This window comes from Pteropus alecto, unplaced genomic scaffold (genome assembly GCF_000325575.1).
Source record: "Pteropus alecto unplaced genomic scaffold, ASM32557v1 scaffold239, whole genome shotgun sequence".
Taxonomy (NCBI): domain Eukaryota; kingdom Metazoa; phylum Chordata; class Mammalia; order Chiroptera; family Pteropodidae; genus Pteropus; species Pteropus alecto.
This window is the reverse complement of record NW_006494613.1, coordinates 15,768,392-15,791,341: the sequence shown is the minus strand read 5'-3', so window position 1 is coordinate 15,791,341 and position 22,950 is coordinate 15,768,392. Positions and strand designations below refer to the sequence as shown.

Genomic DNA, 22,950 nt, shown 5'->3' with positions numbered 1-22,950 from the left:
GAGGACAATTTTTGCTCAGAAAATTTTTGCTTAATAATGAATGAGTGAATGAATGAGGTGCTATTTATTGGTACCTTAATTTTCCCTATTTCTGACTCTAAATAAAAATAATTTTTAGATATAATTCATATAAAGTATCATACCTATACCAATTAATTAAGGGGATACATTTTGTTACTAGAAGAAAAAGTTTATATTTCAAATTGAGATTTACAAAGGAAATAATAAAGACAAAAATCTGAGGCCACACACATTGAACAAGATTTTAAAACACACATATTCTTGGAGGTTATACTGATGGACTATTCAAGGAAGTGAAAGATACTGCTTTATTATTACCAAGGTGTTCTTAATTTATCTTAGTGTATGACAGAGGATACCTTTGACAAGAACACTAGGAACCAGAGAAAGGATGCATAAACTGACAAAAACACCAAGCAATAAACTGTGTGTTTTTCTACCCCCGCAGGCTGTTCCAGTATGCCTTCCCTTGAACCTTGACAAAAATTATGAACTACTTTATTTAGCAGAGCAGTTTGTTGGGGTTGTTTTATATGTAAAATTTCGCTTGCCAGATGTCAACAGGTGAGGAACGAGTGTCAATGATAATTTCTAGAGGTAAGCAGGTTAAGACAGAAGAAGGAAGTGGCTGAACGGTTTGAAATGTATGAAGTTGCGTTATAAATCAGATAATGTAGGTATATTATCAATCAGATGACATGGGGAACCCTAAGGTAAATTTGTTCCTTCACACGTGTCATTTTCATGCTAGAAACAATTGAGGTCATTCAAGGCTGACCTTCCCCAGTGATCAGTTTTACCTTATTCTTTCATTCTTTCTTTTCTAGTGAACTCATATTTATTAAGAAGATGTGAAGGTAGATTTAATATATGTGTAAAAAATTTTATTCTTTTTTGTACATGTTAAAAACTAGCAAGAAAATACTCAAAGTATTTCTTTTAAGTATGGTTATATTCACAATTAAGGAAAATTCATAAGACTGCTTAAGTGCATTTAAAGAAATGCATCACATGATTTTAGCAGACTGAGTACATTATCTGCTATTCCTGTAGTTAGGTTGACTATAGGGAGGGAGTATTTGCTTATGGTTTTGAGTCATGATTCTAATTTATCAAATTTTCTCAGAGCCATAAAATTTGAAAAAAGAAATTGGAGTTTCGTTAAAATAATGGAAGGAAACATCTTTAAGACTGATTACAGAGTTCAAGTTTTAAATATTTTAATTGAATAAACATGCATATTTAGAATTTAATTCATTGGATATATGAATGATTATTCATTAAATATAAATTCATGGAAATTTTAGCATTATTCAAAGATTCATTGATATAATTATGCTTCTTCAACACTCCATTTTCCACTAAGACCTGGTTTTTCCCTTTTACATCTCAGAGTAAATAATATCTTCTAGTGTTATAGATTGGAGACAACCATTCCTTGCAATGAGGATAATGAGAATAAGAGAGGAAAAAATAATTATTGCATGCCTTCAGGCATGTTCAGAGGTATTCATTTCTCAGAGACAATTCACAATAGCTTGGGCTCTAACATTGGATCAAATTGGCCAAATATTTATTCTTCTTAGTATTTTATTGTTTAGTTATTTCATTGCCTAGTTTAATATATACAGAAATGTACACGTCTTAAATGTACAGCTTAATGAATTTTTATAAACTGCCACCCGTATAACCAACAAAGAACAGCCAGTGCTTTGTCATATTTTTTTTTTACATATTCTTTCAGCTCTGTTTCCCATGATCAAATGTTTATCCTACCCAAAAGTTAACAAATTCACTCTTTTTTTCACTCTACAGTACTTCTGAAAAAGAATGAATTGTACCCCAGTGTAATGAGTCAGTATTCTGATGTATTCCAGAAAGAAAATATGCAGAACATGATTCTTTGAATTACTGGTTTAGCATGATTTTACAAAGAGAAGGAAATTATTTCCATAATAAGATCAACTTCTGGAAGATTCTGAGCATACACAGATATCTGTTTTGGCAAGATAACACATGCTTCACATCAGCAAAATGTGATGATTGTGAAAGAGAATATAAGACCATATTCTAAGCAAAAAATTTCTACTACATTGTTATCCATCCAAGACAACACCACATTTACCTGTTTAGAATATTTCTATGGAATTCTAAGATTAAAAAGTATATTCTATCACCTTTCCTTTATTCCATTTGAGGCAGATCTGAGCCCTATTGCAAATAGTGCCTCGATTGCTATTACTAGTATAAGTGGGGATAAGAGTTTGGAGTTCTTTGCCTTATTTAGCAATTATCTGAAGGACTGACATTTTAGATTATTTTAATTTAACTCAGATGACTAATAGTCATACAACTATTTTTCCAATTTTTCAATCATTTGATTTGTTGGTCCTTTAAACTTTATTGCAGATTTTCATTAAAATGTTCTAAGGGCACTGAATCAGTACATGTTATTTTTAAATATAGTATCCTTAAGATTTTTCCTCCCTTGTAATAGCTACATATATGTCCAGAATCTTAATAGCAATAGGCATTTACAGAGCTCATATACACCCAAACGCAGAGCTAGACTATATCTTTTTTATTTTAGGTAAAATTGGTATATAACATTATATAAGTTACAGTAACATTATATAAGTAATATTATAATTCAACATAAGTATACACTACAAAGTGATGGTCACCAAAAGTGTAGTTACCAGCCTTCACCGTACAATTAACCCCCTTCATCCTTTTCACCCAACTCCCAACTCCCTTCCCCTCTGGTGCCACCAACCTATTCTCTGTATCTGTGAGTTTATTTTGTTTTGTTTAGGATTCCATATATGGGTGAAATACAATATTTGTCTTTCTCATCTAACTTATTTCACTAAGCATAATATCCTTGAGGTCCATCCATGTTGTCATAAATAGAAAGATTTCATTCTTTTTTTTATGGCAGGGTAGTATTCCAGTGGGGTGTGTGTGTGTGTGTGTGTGTGTGTGTGTGTGTGTGTGTGTGAGAAAGAGAGAGAGAGAGAGAAGTCTTTATCCATTCATCCATTAATGGAAAATTAGGTTGTATTTTATATTGTGGCTATTGTAAATAATACTGCAATGAACATAGGGGTACATTTATCTTTTCCAAATTAATGTTTTTGTATTATTCAGAGAAATACCCAGTAGTGGAATAGCTAGAACATATGGTAGTTCTTTTCTTAATTTTTGAGGAATCTCCATATTCTTTTTCATACCGGCGCATCAATTTATATTCCTACCAAAAGTGTATGTGGGTTTCCTTTTCTCCATATCCTGTACGATATTTTTTGTTTCTTGTCTTTTTGATAACATCAGCCCTAAAAGGCGTGAGGTAATATCTCATTGTGGTTTTGAATTGTATCTTTCAAATAATTAGTGAAGTTGAACATCTTTTCATATGCCTGTTGGCTATCTGTTTATCTTCTTTAAAAAACTGCCTATTCAGATCCTCTGCCCACTTTTTAATCCGATTGTTTTTTTTTTGTTCTTTTTGAGTTGTATGAGTTCTTTGTATGTTTCAGATATTAATCCCTGTGTAGAAACTTTTTACTTTTATGTAGTCTATTTGTTTATTTTTGCTTCTGTTTCTCTTGCCTTTGGAGTCAGGTCCATGAAACATCGCTAAGACTAATGTGAGTTTATCTCCTATATTTTCTTCTATGTATTTTATAGTTGCAGGTCTTGCATTCAAGTTTTTAATCCATTTTGAGTTAATTTTTGTGTATGGTGTGAGATAGTGCTCTAGTTTCATTCTTTTGCATAGGGCTGTCCACTTTTCCCAACATCATTAGTGAAGAGACTGCCCTTTCTCCATTATATGCTCTTGATTCCTTTGTCATAAATTAGTTGTCCATACGTGTGGGTTCATTTCTGGGCTCTCAGTTCTGTTCCACTGATCTGTAAGTCTGTTTTTATGCTAATATTATACCATTTTGATCACTATAGCTTTTAGTATAGTTTGAAATCAGGGAGCATGATACCTCCAGCTTTGTTCTTTCTCAAGATTGCTTTGGTTATTCAGGATATTCTGTGGTTCCATACAAATTTTGGAATTATTTGTTCTAGTTCTGTGAAAAAGCCATTGGAATTTTGATAGGGATTGCATTGAATCTGCAGATTGCATAGATAGTGTAGCCATTTCAATAATATCAATTTTTCCAATCTATGAGCACAAAATGTTTTTCCACCTATATGTATCTTCTTTAATTTTTTTAATCAGTGTCTTATAGTTTTCATTGTACAAGTCTTTTCACCTTCTTGGTTAAATTTATTCTTAGGTATTTTATTCTTTTTGATGCAATTTTAAGTGGGATTGTTTTTTAATTTCTTCTTCTGATAATTCATTAGTATATAGAAACACCACAGGTTTCTGTATATTGATTATTTTTTTAAATTATGGTGACATTGGTGAACAAAATCCAGTAAGTCACAAGTTTACAATTCAACAGTAAGTCGTATATATTTTAGATTGTATGTTTGCAGTGTATGTCCACATACATTGTATGTATATTGACTTTGTGTCCTACAACTTTTCACTTATTCTAACAGTTTTTGGTGAAGTCATTAGGGTTTTCTATATATATTACCATGGCATCTGCAAATAGTGAAAGTTTTATTTCTTTCTTTCCAATTTGAATGCTTTTTATTTCTTTCTGTAGCCTAATTTCTGGGGCTAGGACTTCCAATACTTTGTTGAATAAAAGTGGTGAGAATGAACATCTTTGTCTTATTCCTGATCTTCGAGGAAAAGCTTTTACATTTTCCCCAGTGAATATGTTAGCTGTTTGTTTGTTATATATGGCTTTTATTATGTTGAGGTACATTCTCTTTAAACTCTCTGTTGAGAGTTTTTATCATAAAATGGATGTTGAATTTTGTCAGACGTTTTTTCTGCATTTATTGAGACAAACATATGATTTTTATCCTTTATTTTGTTAATGTGGTATATCACATATGATTTGTGGATGTTGGACCTTGCATCCCTGGAATAAATCCTACTTGATCATGGTGTATGTTCCTTTTAATGTATTGTTGAATTTGTTTGCTAATATTAGATTATATCTTTTAATCATCAATTTGGAATTTCATATGATCAGGATAAATAAACTTTAACTGAGATTTGCAACATTTTAGTACAAAAGAGACACTGAACTTTAATTGAACGTTTTTTCTGCATTTATTGAGACAAACATATGATTTTTATCCTTTATTTTGTTAATGTGGTATATCACATATGATTTGTGGATGTTGGACCTTGCATCCCTGGAATAAATCCTACTTGATCATGGTGTATGTTCCTTTTAATGTATTGTTGAATTTGTTTGCTAATATTAGATTATATCTTTTAAGCTCCCCTTCCGTGTATTCTAGAATAGTGATTTATGAAGTTAGAGTTTGGGGGAGCTTTTGAAATCAAGCTAAAAAGACATTTTAAAGTTTTTATTTTACCTTTTCTACTGCATATGAAGGCTTAATTATTTTTGCTATCATCCAGATGCTGTCTTGTATATCTGTGAGTGATTTCTTCCTGACATATGAAATCATAAGAAAAGTATGCTTTATGATGCATAAACCAATCATGAAATTCTAATATATTTTACTAATGATTTACAGACACAGCAAAAAAACAAAAAAATTCTTAATGTCATTATATAGTGTATAAAAGGGTCCAGGAGAGATACAATATGCCTAATATTTGTACATGTATATTCCAAAATTTGAAAGAATGCCTTCAAAACAAATGCCAAAAAAGATGAAAAATTACCAGAGCATCTCTTCACCGGGAAAAAGACTGCAAAAAAAAGCAAGAAAATATAATAACTTGATTTTAAACATACATGGAGCCAGAGATAATACACATACAGTCTAATTCTGTCCTTCTCTTTTATTAGTTCCAGGGACAGAAATAGTTGACTCTTTCAACATATTGCTGTTTGCCAGCACAAGAAAAAAAAAGGAATAATACATCGAGCCTTCTATATTTTTCACTATTAAGGCTCTGTCTTTGTCCATTGTTTAGGTTTTCAGCCAAATTTGATTTCCGGACGTATGATTCAGAAGGTGTTATCCTGTATGCAGAATCTCTTGATCATTCAGCTTGGTTCCTGATTGCACTTCGTGATGGAAAGATTGAAATTCAGTTTAAGAACGAATATACAACCCAAATTACAACTGGAGGCAAAGTTATTAATAATGGTCTGTGGAATATGGTATGTTGTGCAGATTTCATCAAGAATCTTTCCACTTTTATGCAGTTTGTATAAAATCATTAGTAATTTATTTTTCTAGTGATAACAAACCTAAATGGGTTGGGTTTAATCTGATGTTGTATGAAGTATATTCTATGTACTGTTAATTCATGAAACAGCCTGCGAAAGAGTAACCTTAATATATTTAGGATTTCTCTGAAGTTGTTTTCAGTATTTGTTTGAACTATTCTGTTTTTAACTTCTTACCTTTTTTTAGTGACTGTCGCTGGGTGAACAGTGATTCTATAGGTCAGGGATTATCAGTTTTTGCGAAGACACTACAGATCAAGGACAACTATACTGGATTTTTTAAATGAAAGAGAAATGCACAGGAACAAAATCAAAGTTAATTCAGTTTTAAATATTAGCATATAGATAATCAAATTATAAAACAGTATACATTAGCCAGTAGTAGAGTGCCTAGAAACTAGCATTTTTAGATTATCCCTAAAAATGAGCCTTTGTTGTAATGATCAAGAAAAACATTTTCCGTTTTAAACTGTGTTAAAACGGAACTTTTCATGGAAAAGGGATTATCTGGCAGAGGATAGCTGAGAGATCAGCTTCACCTTAGAATGTGGTACCCGAAAGAGAAACTTTCTATGCCTGTGGGAGTTGATGAGAAGTCCATGTAGAGAAGCCATATGAAGTCATCACTGACTTTATTTACCCACTCATGCACTCATATATTCAATAAGCCTTTAGTGAGCACTTTTAAAGTGTTAAGTTCCTGAGCTCAAGGCACTAGAGCTATAGAAAAGGTTTTCCTTGCACTTGAGCTTAGTACTTCAAAGTTTAGTAGCTGATGCTGCCTTATGAACTAGTACAATGTAATGTGAAATATGTTACAGTAGAGGTAGTAATAAAGTACAGTTAGGCACAGATGTGGTTCACCAAAAAAGGGGCTATCTGCCTTTTTTTTTTTTTTTTTTTTTTTTTGTTTTTTTTTTTTTTGGTCAGACTTTCATATTTTATTAAGAAACATTTTTATTTTAAATAATGGTATGAAAATTGTATATATAATACAGATCTGTATAGGTATATATATACACACAAATGCTCTTTCACACACACATACACACAAATTTGCTTATCAGAATCAAACTCTATTATATTAAAACTCTAAATAAAAAAGAGAAGTATATTTAAGTTTTCCTAAAACGCTGTACATAAAGTTGTCAGACAACCTGAAAAACAGGACATTTTGAGAAGCATCTAGGCACTCTGCCTGCACTCTTTCACTCCCCACCTCCCTCCACTTCATCACCCCCTCCCACTCCAACTGAAGGAGGTATAGATTTTGTGTCCTAACTTGAAAAGGATACTGTCTGCACAGGATCAGATGCAACTGTCATAGAATCACTAAAATTCTCTGATTTCTCCTGATGTTGTTATTAGATGCTTTGCTACTATGTCTTTCCTAATATATCTATATCTAGAATATTTGATGCATACAGCTGAAAAATACATTTTACTGCCTAATATCACAAAGTAGTCTAAAATCACTAAAATCATTTTTTCAGTAAAAGAGAGCCAATACAATTTGTTCTCAATGAGTCTATACGAATTGAAAATATCAGCTGTTTGTAGTAGAATTTAGATAAATGTCTGCGTAGGCTGTAATATGTATAATGAAGAAGGCAAATGCTTACCTGTGAGGTTAACATCATGAGTTGCAGATTGTGTGTATTAAAGAATTGTATATGAATGATGATACTGTTAAAGGCAAGATTCTGGCCTGGATCGAAGGCAGCTATACAATTCCATACATTTTGTTTCCTATGTTTATGATCCTTGTTAAAAAAACAAACAAACAAACAAAACTATTATTTAATGATATATTATAGTTTAATTAAATCATTTTAATGAAAATCTCCCTTTATAGGCTGAATGCAATTTTACATACAATTTAAAAACAAAAAACAAGTCAGAGAAAATTCTACTTTAATCTGGTAATAAATTTGGTGCTATTGGTTTTTCTTAACTTCTTAATTCGATATTTTAACAATTATGAATGTTTATCACCCTCCCATGTAAGTAAGGTTTCTTTTCTCACTCCATATTTTTTATTTTAAAAATATTACCACATGATATTTTACCAGTTTATGACCTTGATGGCTTATTAATAAATTATACTATTTTAAGCTAATTTATGCAGCACAGGAATTACTTCAAATACATAAAAATTTTAAGTAAGCATTTTAATCAATAAAGTTGTTAAGTTAAATTAATCTATAAACTGGACTGTTTATTTGATAGAAATTGTTTCACTAATTTTAAATTATTTTAAAATTTCAAGTAAAATACTTTAAAAATAAAGTGTTAAAATTAAAATGTATACCTTAGAATTATTTTGTAAATCTGATAAATAGAATATGTAATTATTAAGTATTTAGAATGACTATAACCCATAGACATAAATATTCTTTTTTTATAAGTGATTATATCTCATATTTGAGTTTAATCCTAATATTGATGGGAAATCTATAATTTGTATCATAATTTCATTCATTCAACAAAATATTCGTTGAGCACTTTATGTGCTATTCTTTATTCTAGGTGGTAAGAACACAAAAGTAAATAAAACAAAGTCACTGCTCTTATGGAACTTGCATTCTAGTGATGAGATAAAAACCACAAATGAGTGAACAAATAGATATGTCAGATAGCGATCAATGATAGGAGTAAAAAAGAAAAACAAGACCAGGCAATAGACAGTGATGATGGTGGGTGTGCATATGGAATCAGGAAAGCTAACTCTGATGAGATTATATGTGACCAGAGACTTAAGTGCACAAGTCATGAAAAATATATTGGGGGAGATGATTCTGTGCCACATGAACAGCAAGTACAAAGTCTTAGGCAAGAGGATATTTGTTGTGTTTTAGGAACAACACAGAGGTCAGTGTAGAGGTGGTGGAGTGACAGAGGGAGAGAGTCGTAGGAAATGAGTTCAGAAATGTGATCTGGAATAACACAATGTGAGGCCTTGAGGAACATAGTGAGGGCTTGGATTTTATGCTAAATAGAAAGATCTTGGATGATTTTGAGATGTGACATGATCTAATTTTCATTTTAAAAGATAATCTTGGTCAAGATCTCGTGACTATATGAAAACTAGATAGTAGAGAGTAAAAGTAGAACAGATTGTGGGGTGTGGAGACCATTGCAATAACCCAGTAGAGAGAAGATGGCAACTTTGGCTAAAGTGTTGATGGTGAGAGTAGTGAGAAGTGATCAGATTCTAGACATATTTTTAAGTTCAGGCCTTCAAGGTAGATATAAACTTTTGAGTATTCAGCATAAAGAGATTAAAAGGCCATGAGACTGGGTATGTAACCTGTGGTTCTAAACTCTGTCTCATTCAATGCCCAAATAGTTATATTGTTCCTTTACTGTCCGATAATGAAATGCATCAATAATGTAAGCTTCCTTCACATGTCCCAAATAGAAACAAATAGAATGGTCCAATTATTATATAAATGAAGGAAAGTAATTTATAATAAAATTATATATATTTCAAAATGTGCATGTTCAAGTACAAGTATAATACTTACCAAATCTTTCTCCTATACATATAATAACATGAAAACTACAAATGAAGAATTATCTTAGGTGCTGTTTGGCAACTCAAATACCTTAAGTGTGTAAAGGGTATTGTCATCAGTAATAGTAATTTCCCCAAATGGTGAGAAACTCGTGGTAAAGATCCAAACAAACACCAATCCATCCTTAGTTTACAAGACCGTTACATTCTCCAAAAATTCAGTGAATACTAAAATGGTACAACAAATATTTTGTGTTTATATGTGCACAAACCAAAATAATGATAAGCATGAGTATACTGTACATGAATATCCAGTAGGGATGTTCAGAAGGTTTGCAGGATATTGGATATTTTATTATTTATTTTGCTCAACTATCCTGCAGATTTCAGAGTGTCTGGCATCTTGCAGTGTCAGCGTAAAACCTTATTGTGACAACTAAAATGTCCCCCAACCCCAAATTTTCCAAATGCCCTAGAGTGGGGCAATAGGGTGCCCATTTAGTAATACTTGTATGATGGCTAAAGGGAAAAGGTCTGGAGGTTGAGTTCGGGCTCATTGTAGAGATTGAGAAGAGGCTCCAGCCAGGAGATTGAGAAGGAATGGTAGGAATGTAGGAGAATGAAGCCAGACTAAGATCAGTCAAGGAGGGAATAGTCATTAGGGTAAAATGCTGTGATTAACCACACTTAGGACGATGTATACACTGACTAAATCTTAAATGTTACCAAATTTATTTTACTTTAGAGCATAGTTTTCTCTTCCTGCAGTGGTGCTTTAATGTGCCTATTGCTTGTCTTCTGTTAGTGATTAATATATGAAGAGTTTGCATTTTAAGTGCTACAGTTTTACATGAGATTTCAACAATTGTTCTTCAAACTGTCTTTATAAAAGGAGGATTTTTTTTTATTGTTGTTTACCATCACTACCAATCGTTTTTTTAAAAAAAACAAGCTACTTTTAAAATTGAAAAAAAAATTTAATTTCATGTATTGTGCTTCCTTATAACCTAGTTACTTTTGAATTTTGAAGTAAAATACAATTTGTGTGTAATGAACAGAATTATGGATGTACTGATTACTCTTAGTTTATATTAAGAATTTATGTTATTGATTCTGTTTGTGTACTATCAGACAATTGACAAATGAAAGCACCTAAAAGTTTTCTAAGATTTTGTAGAGTGGCTCACATTTTTTTTTTTAAATTGTTCATTTTATGGCATACTGGATTGAAAGTCATGTGTTATAATTGGATGTTTAACAATAATATTGACTTTTTTAAAACTTTAAAGTATGGTCATTTAATTTTCGATCAAGTACTATCCTTTAAAACACATTTTTATTACCTTTATAATCATTTGACATTTCAAATGGATTGAATCGAAGTAATAATTACACTAAAATTATTACTTTGAAAGATTATTTACTGGAATAATAACAGGCTTTTTCAATCTTAGTATTTCAAATGACATGCAATAATGCTTGGTTTGATAATTTTTGTCTTTTTAATTCTAGGTCTCTGTGGAAGAATTAGAACAGAGTATTAGTGTGAAAATAGCTAAAGAAGCCGTAATGAATATAAACAAACCTGAAAGCCTTTTTAAGCCTGCAAATGGATTTCTAGAAACCAAAGTATACTTTGCAGGATTTCCTCTGAAAGTGGTGAACGCACTCATTAGACCGGTAATGATCCAAGTTATATCATTGATCATGAGTGAATTCCTTTTGTCTGTAATAGATTTGAAGATTTGACTCTCTCTGAGAGTCGAAGAAGCTATTTTATTAAACATACCAACTGTGACAACATGGAAAAATAACACTAGTCACCCTCAAAACTATATTAAGGGAAGGAGACTGAGTGTAATGTTTTTGAGCCCATTTAAATTCCAAGTATTATTCATATTGAAGTAGATTTTTAAAAATTCTCAAGCATAAACTTTATGTTAACATTATAATAGTCCATACTTAGCTATTAAGCTATAAATACATATATTTAAATCCAAAAATACATTATTTTGCAGAAGTCAGTCAAAGAACTATCTTAGGTTTATTTTATTTTGGGAGACAAGAATAGCACATAAGGTGGAACTTTTTTTTTCAAGAAATCTTTGCTGGAAGTATAACTGCAGCCTGTCATAAATTGAAGTTAGATATAACAGATAATTTTGTCTAATAACTGTGGAATAGGCTTCATGAAGGAGACTAATCACTATCCTTGAAGAGTTTTAAAAATTTCATCTGAAATCATGGACCTGCCAATTACACTTGCTGGTTTAACTTAAATATTTACTATTTTATATCCATATTTCACTCATGGCAATTCACAGTTACCTTAACTTAAATAATTTCTGCAATATGATATAAAACCCGAATTAGTTAACTCATATCAGAGTGAATATATCTGTCCTTTGAAATTGATAAATCAAGACATTTTAATAGTAAAATAAATTATTAAAAAAGAATCAACCATTTATGAAATGGCTACTACATATCTTCAGTCTGGCTGGATGCTTTGGTGAGGTTAAAGAATGCAAACACTTTAGTTCCTGAAGAGGCTCTGAGTGATAGCAAGATAAACCTATGTGGTAAAAGCAATTAAAGAAAAATAGAAAGCAGCGTAGGGCCCAGGGCTGTAGCCAGAAGCATATATAGAACTTGAGAGCAGAAAAGTTATCCCTGAATGACACAGAAGAGACAGGTAGGGCTTGAAGTATTAAAAATTATTAGGATCCTAGTGGAGGCCTGTGATGGCATAAACTCACTTTTACTGAAAAAGACTATACATCTGAGGGACACATTGAAAAGAAAAATTTAGACAAAATTCAAAATATTTAAAATATTTTAAAATGTAATCAAAGAAAAGGTTTTTCGTCTAAATGAAAACCCATATCTATAATCAGTTAAGCCACTATCAGTCTGATTTATTTAAGTTAAAAATGCACTTCTTGACCTTGATCTATATTTTATTTTGTTAGATTAATCCTCGTCTAGATGGATGTATACGAGGCTGGAATTTGATGAATCAAAGAGCTTCAGGAGTAGAGGAAATTATTCAAGAAAAACAAAATAAGCATTGTTTTGTCACTGTGGAGAAAGGTTCCTACTATCCTGGTTCTGGAGTTGCTCAATTTAACATAGGTTATAGTAAGTAATTTCTCATTCTATTTCCCTTTTCTCATTAATGACTAAATTTATTCAGTGACAAACAGCAATAATTCCTTCAGTAAACATTATCAACACCTACTTTGTGTCAGGCTTATTCATACTTTTATATACTTTTTATAAAAATTTCCCAGTATGTTGGTGGGGGAGAAGTAGTTGAATGTACTTATGTTATTATTTAAAGATTATTGACACATAGCCTGATTATTTTTGGGTAAGTTCTATTGATCTATTTTAAGGTTTAACAATTTCTTAGTTGTAGTGAGTCAACTGATTAATACATTGAAAGGATTCATCTTCATTTCTAGCATATCCATTTGATCCTACCTTAAAATTTCCACATCTCAAAATTTCTCTTCTCTTCATATATGTTGTCTACCTTTTCTACCTGAACCTTCAGCATATTACAATTATTTTAAATTTCCTGATAGTTCCAACATCTATGTCAGATCTAAGCCTGATCGTGTGATTGTTTTGTCTCTTGACTATGTGTTGTTTCCTCCTTTCTTCTTTCTGTATCATATAATTTTTGTTTTAAAGGTGAGCATCTTATGTAGAAAAGTAGAGACCGAGATACGTAATATTTAGATTTGGAAATGAGCATACCTCTGCTTTTGCTAGGCCCTTAATTGGGGAAGAGGGGAATCAATCTAGTCAAAAGAAGAGCAGCTTAGGTATGGTTGTTTCTATAACTACTTGTCAAATTCCTTTTACATTATCTTACGCTTATGGTAGCAGCTGGTTTGCCAGAGGGTTTTTCTTATTAACTAATCCATCCTCAGCTTTAGGTATTCTTATTATCCTATGCCTGAAGAAAGTGTCTCTGTGGTCTTGCCTCACCCAGGGGAGTGTTCTTATTTTGTTCCTTGACATTTGCTAGCATATTACAGGGCTGTAGGATTTGGAGGTGGAGGGGAGCATTCTCCATTGTTCTTGTACAGATTGATTCTTAGGTGAGTATTGTATTCCTGGGTCCTGCATGTGAGTTTTTCATTGTCTCTCTCCCCTCACATCATTAGACATCAGGGGAGATGTCTAATGGTTAAAATTCAGGATCTTTTTCTGTTTCTTCTTCATGGTAGATTGTTTTTGTTGTTGCTTTTTTGTTTATTTGTTTTGTTTTTTTCTTATTTCCTTTCCCTAATCTTGTAGGTACGATGGGTCTTCGCATGTGTCCTAATGGTGACGTTTGCTACCTTTTCCGCAATGCTTTAAGGCTTCTGTTGCACAGAGCAGACAGAGAGGAATCTGGGTGGGGCTTTCTCCTTTTCTTACAGATTTCTGCTCCTCTCCCCCAGGCCTGCACTAGGAAGTAGGCTTTCTCTAATCTCTTTCTCTGCTCCCAGTTTTTTTCTTGAGCTCCTAGTAAGGTTTGTGAAGAAGAGGCCGTGAATGGGTATGAATTTCTTATATATAAGCAGTTCCCAGGGCTTCTGTACTCCCACACCAGCTCCCACTAGGACTTTAGCAAGTAGTTAAAAGTTTTACCTAAATTCTTGTTAAATTATATAGTATCTGGTGTCTGCCTTAGATAAGAGAGTACTCTCATCCTGTCTCTCCTCAGAAGCACCTGTCTTTCTTTAGGTTTCTAGTTAGTTAGTTGCTCTGCAATCTCAGTTCTTTGATAGTCCAAGGAAAGTTGTGGTTATGTAGATAATTGGGCACCTGATATTGTTATAAGGGTGGGAACAGTGCTTTTTCCAGTTTTCTACAGCCAAAGTGGACTTGCCAGACTGACCCAGGTTTTTACCTTTACAAATTATATTTCTATGAATGTCCTTGGACATACACCCTTGTACACTTATATAATTAATTCTGTAGGAAAGAATCTTAGATTATTTCTCTCGGAGGTTATGCAACTGTATAATTCTTACAGCTTTATCAGACTCTCTTCCAAAGATGTTTTTATCAAGTTATAGTTCTACCAACAAAGTTTATGCTTGAGATTTGTTTCCAATCAAAGTTGAAAAATTAAATCTTGTATATAGTTTTAAATTTTGTCATCCCAATTTCTTCTGAAGTTGAATATCTCTTCATGTGGTATATCTTAATTATTTTATTGGGTTCTTTGCCTTTTTTTTCTGTTTTAGAAGTTTTTTTATTTGCGGTACTAAGAATTTGCATTATAAATTTAATGTTAATCTGATAGCTCTGCTTTAAATTATACTTTAAATGTGTGCATTTGCAGCCTAAAAATGGAAGAACCAGTTTTAAGGAAGAAACTTACTTTAGTACTTTCTGTTTTTCTAACATAAATTAACAGTGTCTTTAACTTTAGCTCAGTTCTGTAAATGAAGAATTTTTTAAAAAAATGTTTAAATTGGGTTGATGACTAAATATAGAAACAATTGGCCACAATAATTTGTTGAAAGAAAAAATCTCAGAAAATATGAAAATTAGAATAATATTGTCTGAAAAAAAATTACTTTCATCAGAAATTAGTTTTTCATGGATAATTAGAAAGTTACATTATATTTTTATATAGTTACATTATATATTTAATGTTACATTATAATTTATTTGCATATTCATTTTCATTTGTCTTTGTAAATTTACTTATTTCATTTGTCTTTGTAAATTTACTTATATATTTTTTCTCTTGGGTGGGAATTAGAGGGTTATAATGAAAAATGTAATAGCATTAGCTATGGCTAAATGGAAGAACATCTTGTCAAGGGAAAATTATTGTCTCTGTTCACATTAACCCTTCCAAAGCCTCCAAGTGGTATTTGGGCTACTGTTATATATTACTTTATATTAAATGAGGGAGACTTCATTCAGATCGTGTACTAATATTTTAAGGAATCAAATTATTTTAGGAATATTAATTCAACAGATATTTGTTGAGTGACTACTGTGGGAAACAAAGTGATGGTAGAGACTACAGCATGCACTCTAATAAGATAGGCTATTAATCAAGGATTTAGAAAAAGAATGGTATTATAAGAGAATCACAGAAAAGCGTTTCTATTCAAATATCAGCGTTACTATTAACTTCAGGGTATTTCTCTACTATTGAACTACCCAACTTCCCTATTATATAAATCGTATTTTTCCTTCTCACTATTCTAACCTGATCCCTTTTTGGATGAGGAGTGGTGCAGCGGTGGTGGCAGCTATACCCAAATTTTACCTGAGAAATATTACACTAGATTTGTTGAATTTCCTTCTAAATGTGAATTATAAAATATGACCACTCAGATTAGAGCATTAGTGAATGTGCAAGGCAGAAAGAAGAGCTGTTAAATGGCAACCAGGGAAAATTCGTAATATTCCTAAACACCACAATCCAGAATTCTATTCTAGGAAGAACGGAAGGATGGAGCTCCATTTATGTGTTTCTTGCTGGCATTAAAAATTTTTTTCTTTTGTTTTGTTTTGCCTAGGTTATATAGATCATTAAGAAAGGAGAACTAAAATCTCTAGTATTGCACAAAAATGGCTTTCAGTATTGATAATATTGTAATAATTCCTTGTGGTGTACTTTAGATGTACATTGATCTTGCTTCTGTTTCATTGTTTAAACAGATAATGATACATCGAATCCTGAGGCTTGGCAAGTAAATGTGTCCTTGAGTATTCGTCCATCCACAGGCACTGGTGTTATGTTTGCTTTGGTTTCTGGTTACACAGTGCCCTTTGCCTTGTCCTTGGTGGACTCCACCTCTGAAAAGCTTCAGGTATCTTTATTCTAAACCTTTATGATCTTTGGTGGTGGTGGTTGTTTTAATCTGTAAAATGGATATAATAGCAGTATTTACTTCAAAATGCTATTTTGAAGATTAAATGAGATGATGATGTAAAGTATTTGACACAATCTCTAGCACATCATTAAGGATTCAATAAATGTTATTTTTTTGCTGATTTATTTCTAAAGTCTGAAACAAGTAGTACTGGGGAGAGATTAAAAAACCTATTGTATCTATAGCTCAGATTAGGTAGACTCACACACAGGCTGCTTGGAGCCTTCTCAGAGCACATAGGGATCCACCCTTATTCAGAATCCTTGAAGTATCATGGGAATTAGTCTGTACTAACACAATAGAAGTGAGTCTGACTACAATCTGCTCTCAGATATTTGGTGCCTAATTATAATGTTTTTTACTTTAGTGTCTAATTATAATGTTTTGTACTTTCCTAATCTACTCCCATGAGTAGAAAGACTAGAGAAAACTAAAACCAGTCCACTTGGCTTCTTGCTGGCAACTCTGATTTGAAATTAGGAGGAAGAACAGGGAAAAACTCTTGGATAAAAGGAAACATGAGTGTTATCAGAAGATCTGTATTATTCAGCCTTCTATTAGAGGCTAAGTGTTCTATCCATATGTCATATGCAGTGCATTCCAACAAGTTAAAGCAAGAAGCATGCATTTGTGCCAAGGTTGGCTTGGATGTTCTCTGTGTTCTCTGTACCTTTGAGAAAGAGACATATAATTGAATAATACCTGTGGTAATAAACAAGGGTGCTGTTTACAACTTAAAGGATGACTTTGGGGAGTTTCTGGTGGTCAACCTAAGCAACCTAAAAGGTCCTGCTGAGTTTTTAGCTCCAGTTTACCACAGGAGCTTACTACATTTGGATTTAAGCTTTTTGTTTCCTTGGTTTTTTTTAAAAAAACAAAATGGAATTCCTATCTTTAACATTAAATTCCTGTATGGAGGTTAACACATGCCATGTCTTTGATATTTATTTTATCATTTTGTGTTTATCTCGATGGCTCCATTATTTGCATGTCAGATTGCTTTCTCAAAATCTGTGTACATTCTTTTATAATGTTATTCCACATACTACTGATCATTCTGGAACATTTTCTCAGCTGGCCATCTTTAAGTCTTAATGAGTTCAAGGATATGGACTGTATAACACAGTAACAGATTTCCTAAATAAACTTTATTTGCAAAGTACAGACTTCACTTAATATAGGTATCTTAGTTTTGATTTTATTTTCTCTTATGTTTTACACTTCCTCTACACACATATAAGCTGTATGCATAGATCACTGTCAACAAGTTGAGTAATTTTGTGTATCAGCAGTTTGAAAAGTTCAGCAAAATGAATACATTTTCTCATTCGAGAATCTTCTTATAAATACTCTGTAATTTACTACTGGCAATCCTTGGTTTTTCTCTCTTGGAACTTCTTCATTCATTTTGTCCCAAGTCTATAGGATTGCTTGGGTGGCACAAAAATCCTTTCAGTTTTGCTGGCATGTGCTTACTAAAGCACTTTAAATTTCTCGAGTATTTTCCCCAACAAAGAGTAATTCAGCTTCTTCCTTTTTCATATATAAGTTTTGAAGTTAAGAAGGCTCATCAACAGCAAAATATTGCTTCAGACACTATTTTAGGTTCCTGTTGTTGTACAACTCTGTTGGTTACTGAATTTTCATAAGCCACTATACATTTATATCTTAGCTAAACCTAAAGTTTGTAAATCTAATATATATTTTAAAATTATTATTTTTATAATAATTAGTAATTTTTTCATTTAAACTTGGAGGCTCTATCATACTTTTTTCCCCCCTCATTGAAATTCGGTTTCTGAATTTCAAAAACTCAAACTCACTCTTAAGTGGCATTATCTTTATATTCACTTATATTGAGTCTTTGCCTGTTTTTCAGGATATCTTGGTGTCTGTTGAAAATACAGTAATATTTCGGAAGGAGGCCATAAATCTTTGTTCCACTCAACAATTCCATCTGGAATTCGGAGTCAACAGAAAAAACCTGGAGTTGTCAACTCCACTTAAAAAAGATATTGTCTACTCTGAAGACCTTCAAAGACAATTTGCTGTCTTGGATAAAGCAATGAAAGGAACAGTGGTCACTTACCTGGGTGGCCTTCCAGGTATCTTATTTTTTCTTCAGTTTTAAAAAGTGTATTTTTAATCAAATCAATGATATTTTAAATATATAATTTTAGTAAAAGGGCATCAGAGGGAAGACCAAATTCCAGTGTTCATTATTATTTTTCTGACGGTTCATATTGACATTTTATTGGTACATTTTTATTTTATTTATTTTTTTTTTTATGATGAACTGAAACTAACCAAATTCTGCTACATTTGACTATCCTGGCCAGAAAGAATACGTTATTTCATTTTATCCTCACAGTAGTCTTATGAATTCAATATTTATTCCATTTATCACACACCTAATATTTCTTAAGAACCTACATCCTAGGCACTAGGGATGTAGTAATGAATAAATAGATTTCATCCCTGTTGTTAAGAGTTTTACAATCTAGTAGCAAAGGCAGACATTAAGCAAGTGATTAGGAAAAGATCAAAAAAAAATTGTCATAACTTCTATGAAGGAAAATGTAGGTTGATTTTGGAGCCTGAAAATGGGGACTTGTTCTGGTTATGGTGAGCAGAAACAAGCTCTCTGAAGAGACTAAGATAGGAATCTGATATTTGAAAGATTAAATGGATTTAACAAGGTGGTGGGGGTAAGGATTGGCATTAGTATGCAAGTAAAATGGTCCATGTGTGGGAAAAATGGGAAGAGGTTGATTGATATTCTTGAGGAATATATAGAAGATCAGTATGATGAAAGCAGTGGGAATGGCATTGCAGGATGAGGCTGTGAATTGGGTGGTGGTGAGATAGGAGGTTTGTAGACCTAGTTCAGGGTCCTGAGTCTTATTTTAAGAGCCATTAAAAAAGTTTTAGACAAGGAAGTTGTATATAAATATTGCAGTTTAAGAAATCCACTGTGTATAATGGATGAAGATGGACGGGTGAGAGGCAAAAGTGGTCGAGATGAGTTGGGGGCTCCTGACGTGGTCCAGGTGAAGAAGTAGTAGTAATAACAGCAGTGACAAGTATACTACCATCAGTTGGTACATAATAAACAGTCTACGAAGTGTTTAGAGTGTTTCAAATTTATCAACTCATTGAATTTTCAAAATAGTTTAGTGAAGTAGGTACTATTATCCTTGTTTTACAGATGAGGAAGCTACTGAACTAGGGTCTTCATTTCCCATATAGAGAATTTTTATCTGGGTTTTTTGAGAATTAGAAGTAAATAGGCTATAAATATATATAGATAGTTAAATTAGTATGGTTGATTATAAGGAAGTTAAGTTACCAGGATTAATTATTAGGAATTATGATTATAGTTTAAATGAATAAATTCAATATTGAAATCCACCTACCTTATTCACAAATTATTTGAATGCAATTTCAGGAAATCAAACAAGCAATGAAAAGTTCAAAACAAGTAAAAATATGAAAAATTCAATGGTTCCAAGTCTTTGACCATAGCACTGAAGACTGACTGTTGAGAAAGAGTGAGGAAAATTAAGGGGAATTGAAAATTGAGGTAGTAAGTGTAAACTATGGGATGAGTAAATTATAATTGATATGCAAAATAGGCTTGTTAAATTACATGTTATGAATTAAAAATTAGGGAAAATTGATGATTCTGAGGTTTTTTTATAATAGTGGCATAATCTATGATGCTCAGCCAGACTTGAAAGGATTTCTTTAAAAAATGCTCTGAGCCCACAGAAAAGTATGGACTTTATTCACGGTATTGTCAATTTAGAGGTAGAAAATTTAAAGTGTGTGTGTGAAGAAGAAGAATGAGGGCTGAAGAATATCCATTGGGAATTAAAATTAATGGAAAGGAGATGCCAAAAAAAGAGGAAGCAATGGAGAGATGGATGTTTTTAAGATGAACCGTAGTTCTTAGAAATGCAAGGGTATAACCCAAATATTAAGTTTGATAAAGAAAGTGAAAGTGTAGAAAGACCCCAAAGGCCACAAACTTATTCAATGAAGCATTATTAAAGTTGTTATTTTTAGAACACCAAATATTACATATAAGTGAATTCCCTGTCATGACCTGTCATTATATACTCAGCAAGAAACTATTTCTTTGGAAAATATAGAAATTTGCTTTTATTCCAGTAATAATAAAAGAGATATATTAATCATAGCATTTAAAAAAAGATTTCCAAGTAGCTGTAATTCAGAGCAAAAAATGATTTAACAATGCTTAAACTGTCAAATTTAAAGAGACAATATTGAAGTAGAACATTATAAGTAAGAATATGATCTTTTTTACACGTTAGTGTGTTTATCTTAGGTTTGCATGGAACTGATTGTGTTTATGGAATCAAAGGAACTTGTGGATGCTCAGTTCAGTGCCAAGCACAATACCTTATTTACAGAGGAATCTCTTAATAAAAATTTATAAAATAGAATTACATTATTAACTTTTCCTTTAGGATTCGAATTTGGTTGGAAATGGAAAGTCTGAATAATTCCTCCAACTGTAAGCAGAAAAAATGCTAAAAGTCTTGGGCTAATATTTTAATGTTCTGTTTTTACAGATGTTCCATTCAGCGCAACACCAGTGAATTCTTATTACAATGGCTGTATGGAAGTGAACGTTAACAATGTACAGCTGGATCTGGATGAAGCCATTTCTAAACATAATGATATTAGAGCTCATTCATGTCCATCAGTTTTGCAAAAAAAATAGAGTACTTAAGGCATCTTTTCTCTGCTGATATTATCTTTTTCCTGGGTGTAATTATACTTCTGTTTCAATAATAGTTGAAGGGTTTTACTTATGATGTGCAGACCTCGATTGTTTTATGGTATTTTGGCCTTCTCAGAATTTTAAAAAGGTCCTTTTTCAAGAAAATAAGATTCTCGTGTGATGTAAATCACATTAAAGAATTCTTACCTATGTTGTTGTCTAGAAATTAAATAATGAAACATAAATAATTTGATTTTTTTTGCCATAAATGACATTTCTTTATTTTTATGTTTGTAAATGTAAAATTTAACTTTATCATCATAAATTAGTGTTTAAATATTTACTTTTCTCAGAGGGCAAGGAAGTAAACACAAACAGAAGTTCTTGTGACTAAATACTATTGATCATAGTAGGTACTATTTTATTCTATTTTATTTTTATTCTATTTTATTTTATTTTTTATTTCTTCTTAAGGCAGTAGAAGAAGAGACAGTGGCCTATTAATTTGAATTGAGGGAAAGGCCTTAAAGCTTTATTCCAAAACAACTCCTTAGGGGGACCAGCTTTAGCTTCATTTTTCTTTCACCTGGCTTTACATTTGAACTAGTAGTTTTAGAGAATTAGAAAACAAGTGGGACAGATTTTCATGAGAGCAGTATATGAATCTTTCTGGTTAGTAATTGGACTGTATGAGTGTGAGATTCTAGATCATGTTGGGATGGGTGTGGAAACCTGGGATGGGTATATTACTTAAATTAGGCTGTGTGGATCTAGAGTAGAAAAGGCAGAACCTAATGATGGAAAGAATGAATGAGAGAATGAATAATATGAAAGTTCATAGTGTTCTTTGAACTCAACTTTAATTACCAGAGTAAGTTGCCAGAATATGATTGTTGAAAGACAAAAGAAACTATGAAAAATTGAACAGACTAATGAAAGGACAGCCAGAGAGGGACATAATTAATTAATATTGTGTCTTTGTAATATTGTATCTTTGAAGTAAGGAGGTAAGATTACTTGCTGGTAATTCATTTCAAATGGCAGTTTTATGACTCCTAAAACTACGGTTCATATTAAGCATGTATCAGATGTTTCACTGACAGTTATAGAAAAATAAACTTCTCTTCCACTATAGATATTTTGCATCATGTAAATAATAAATTGGTGTATATTTAAAAATTTATGTGAATAATATCTATATTCTATCAACTCTTTGAACTGAATATAAAATTACATAATATATATGTGACTTCATGCAGCACAGTTGTTTTTTAGTTGAAAGACAGATAAAGTTCAAATATATAATGAGTAATTATGGTTGGAACTCAAAAGTGAGAATAAAAGCAAAAGTAACATGTATTGAGTATTTGACACATGCCAGAAATTGTGCTTGATCATCTTCCTGGGTGTAATTTCTCTCCCAGTTACCACTGAGCACTATGGATGATGAATTTGAGCAAGCAA

At 32.0% G+C, this 22,950-nt stretch overlaps 1 protein-coding gene across 1 annotated transcript in view; it reads left to right on the top strand.

Annotated features, from left to right (window-relative positions):
- Positions 1-22,740, top strand: part of PROS1 (protein S) — a 67,157-nt gene extending 44,417 nt beyond the window's left edge. The window contains exons 9-15 of the mRNA XM_006926249.3: positions 470-585; positions 6,059-6,248; positions 11,347-11,514; positions 12,807-12,975; positions 16,522-16,673; positions 18,616-18,841; positions 21,335-22,740. Coding sequence (XP_006926311.1) covers positions 470-585; positions 6,059-6,248; positions 11,347-11,514; positions 12,807-12,975; positions 16,522-16,673; positions 18,616-18,841; positions 21,335-21,486 — 1,173 coding nt within the window. The 3' untranslated portion in view covers positions 21,487-22,740. The remainder of the gene's footprint in view (positions 1-469; positions 586-6,058; positions 6,249-11,346; positions 11,515-12,806; positions 12,976-16,521; positions 16,674-18,615; positions 18,842-21,334) is intronic.
- The last annotated feature ends 210 nt before the right edge of the window (positions 22,741-22,950 follow it).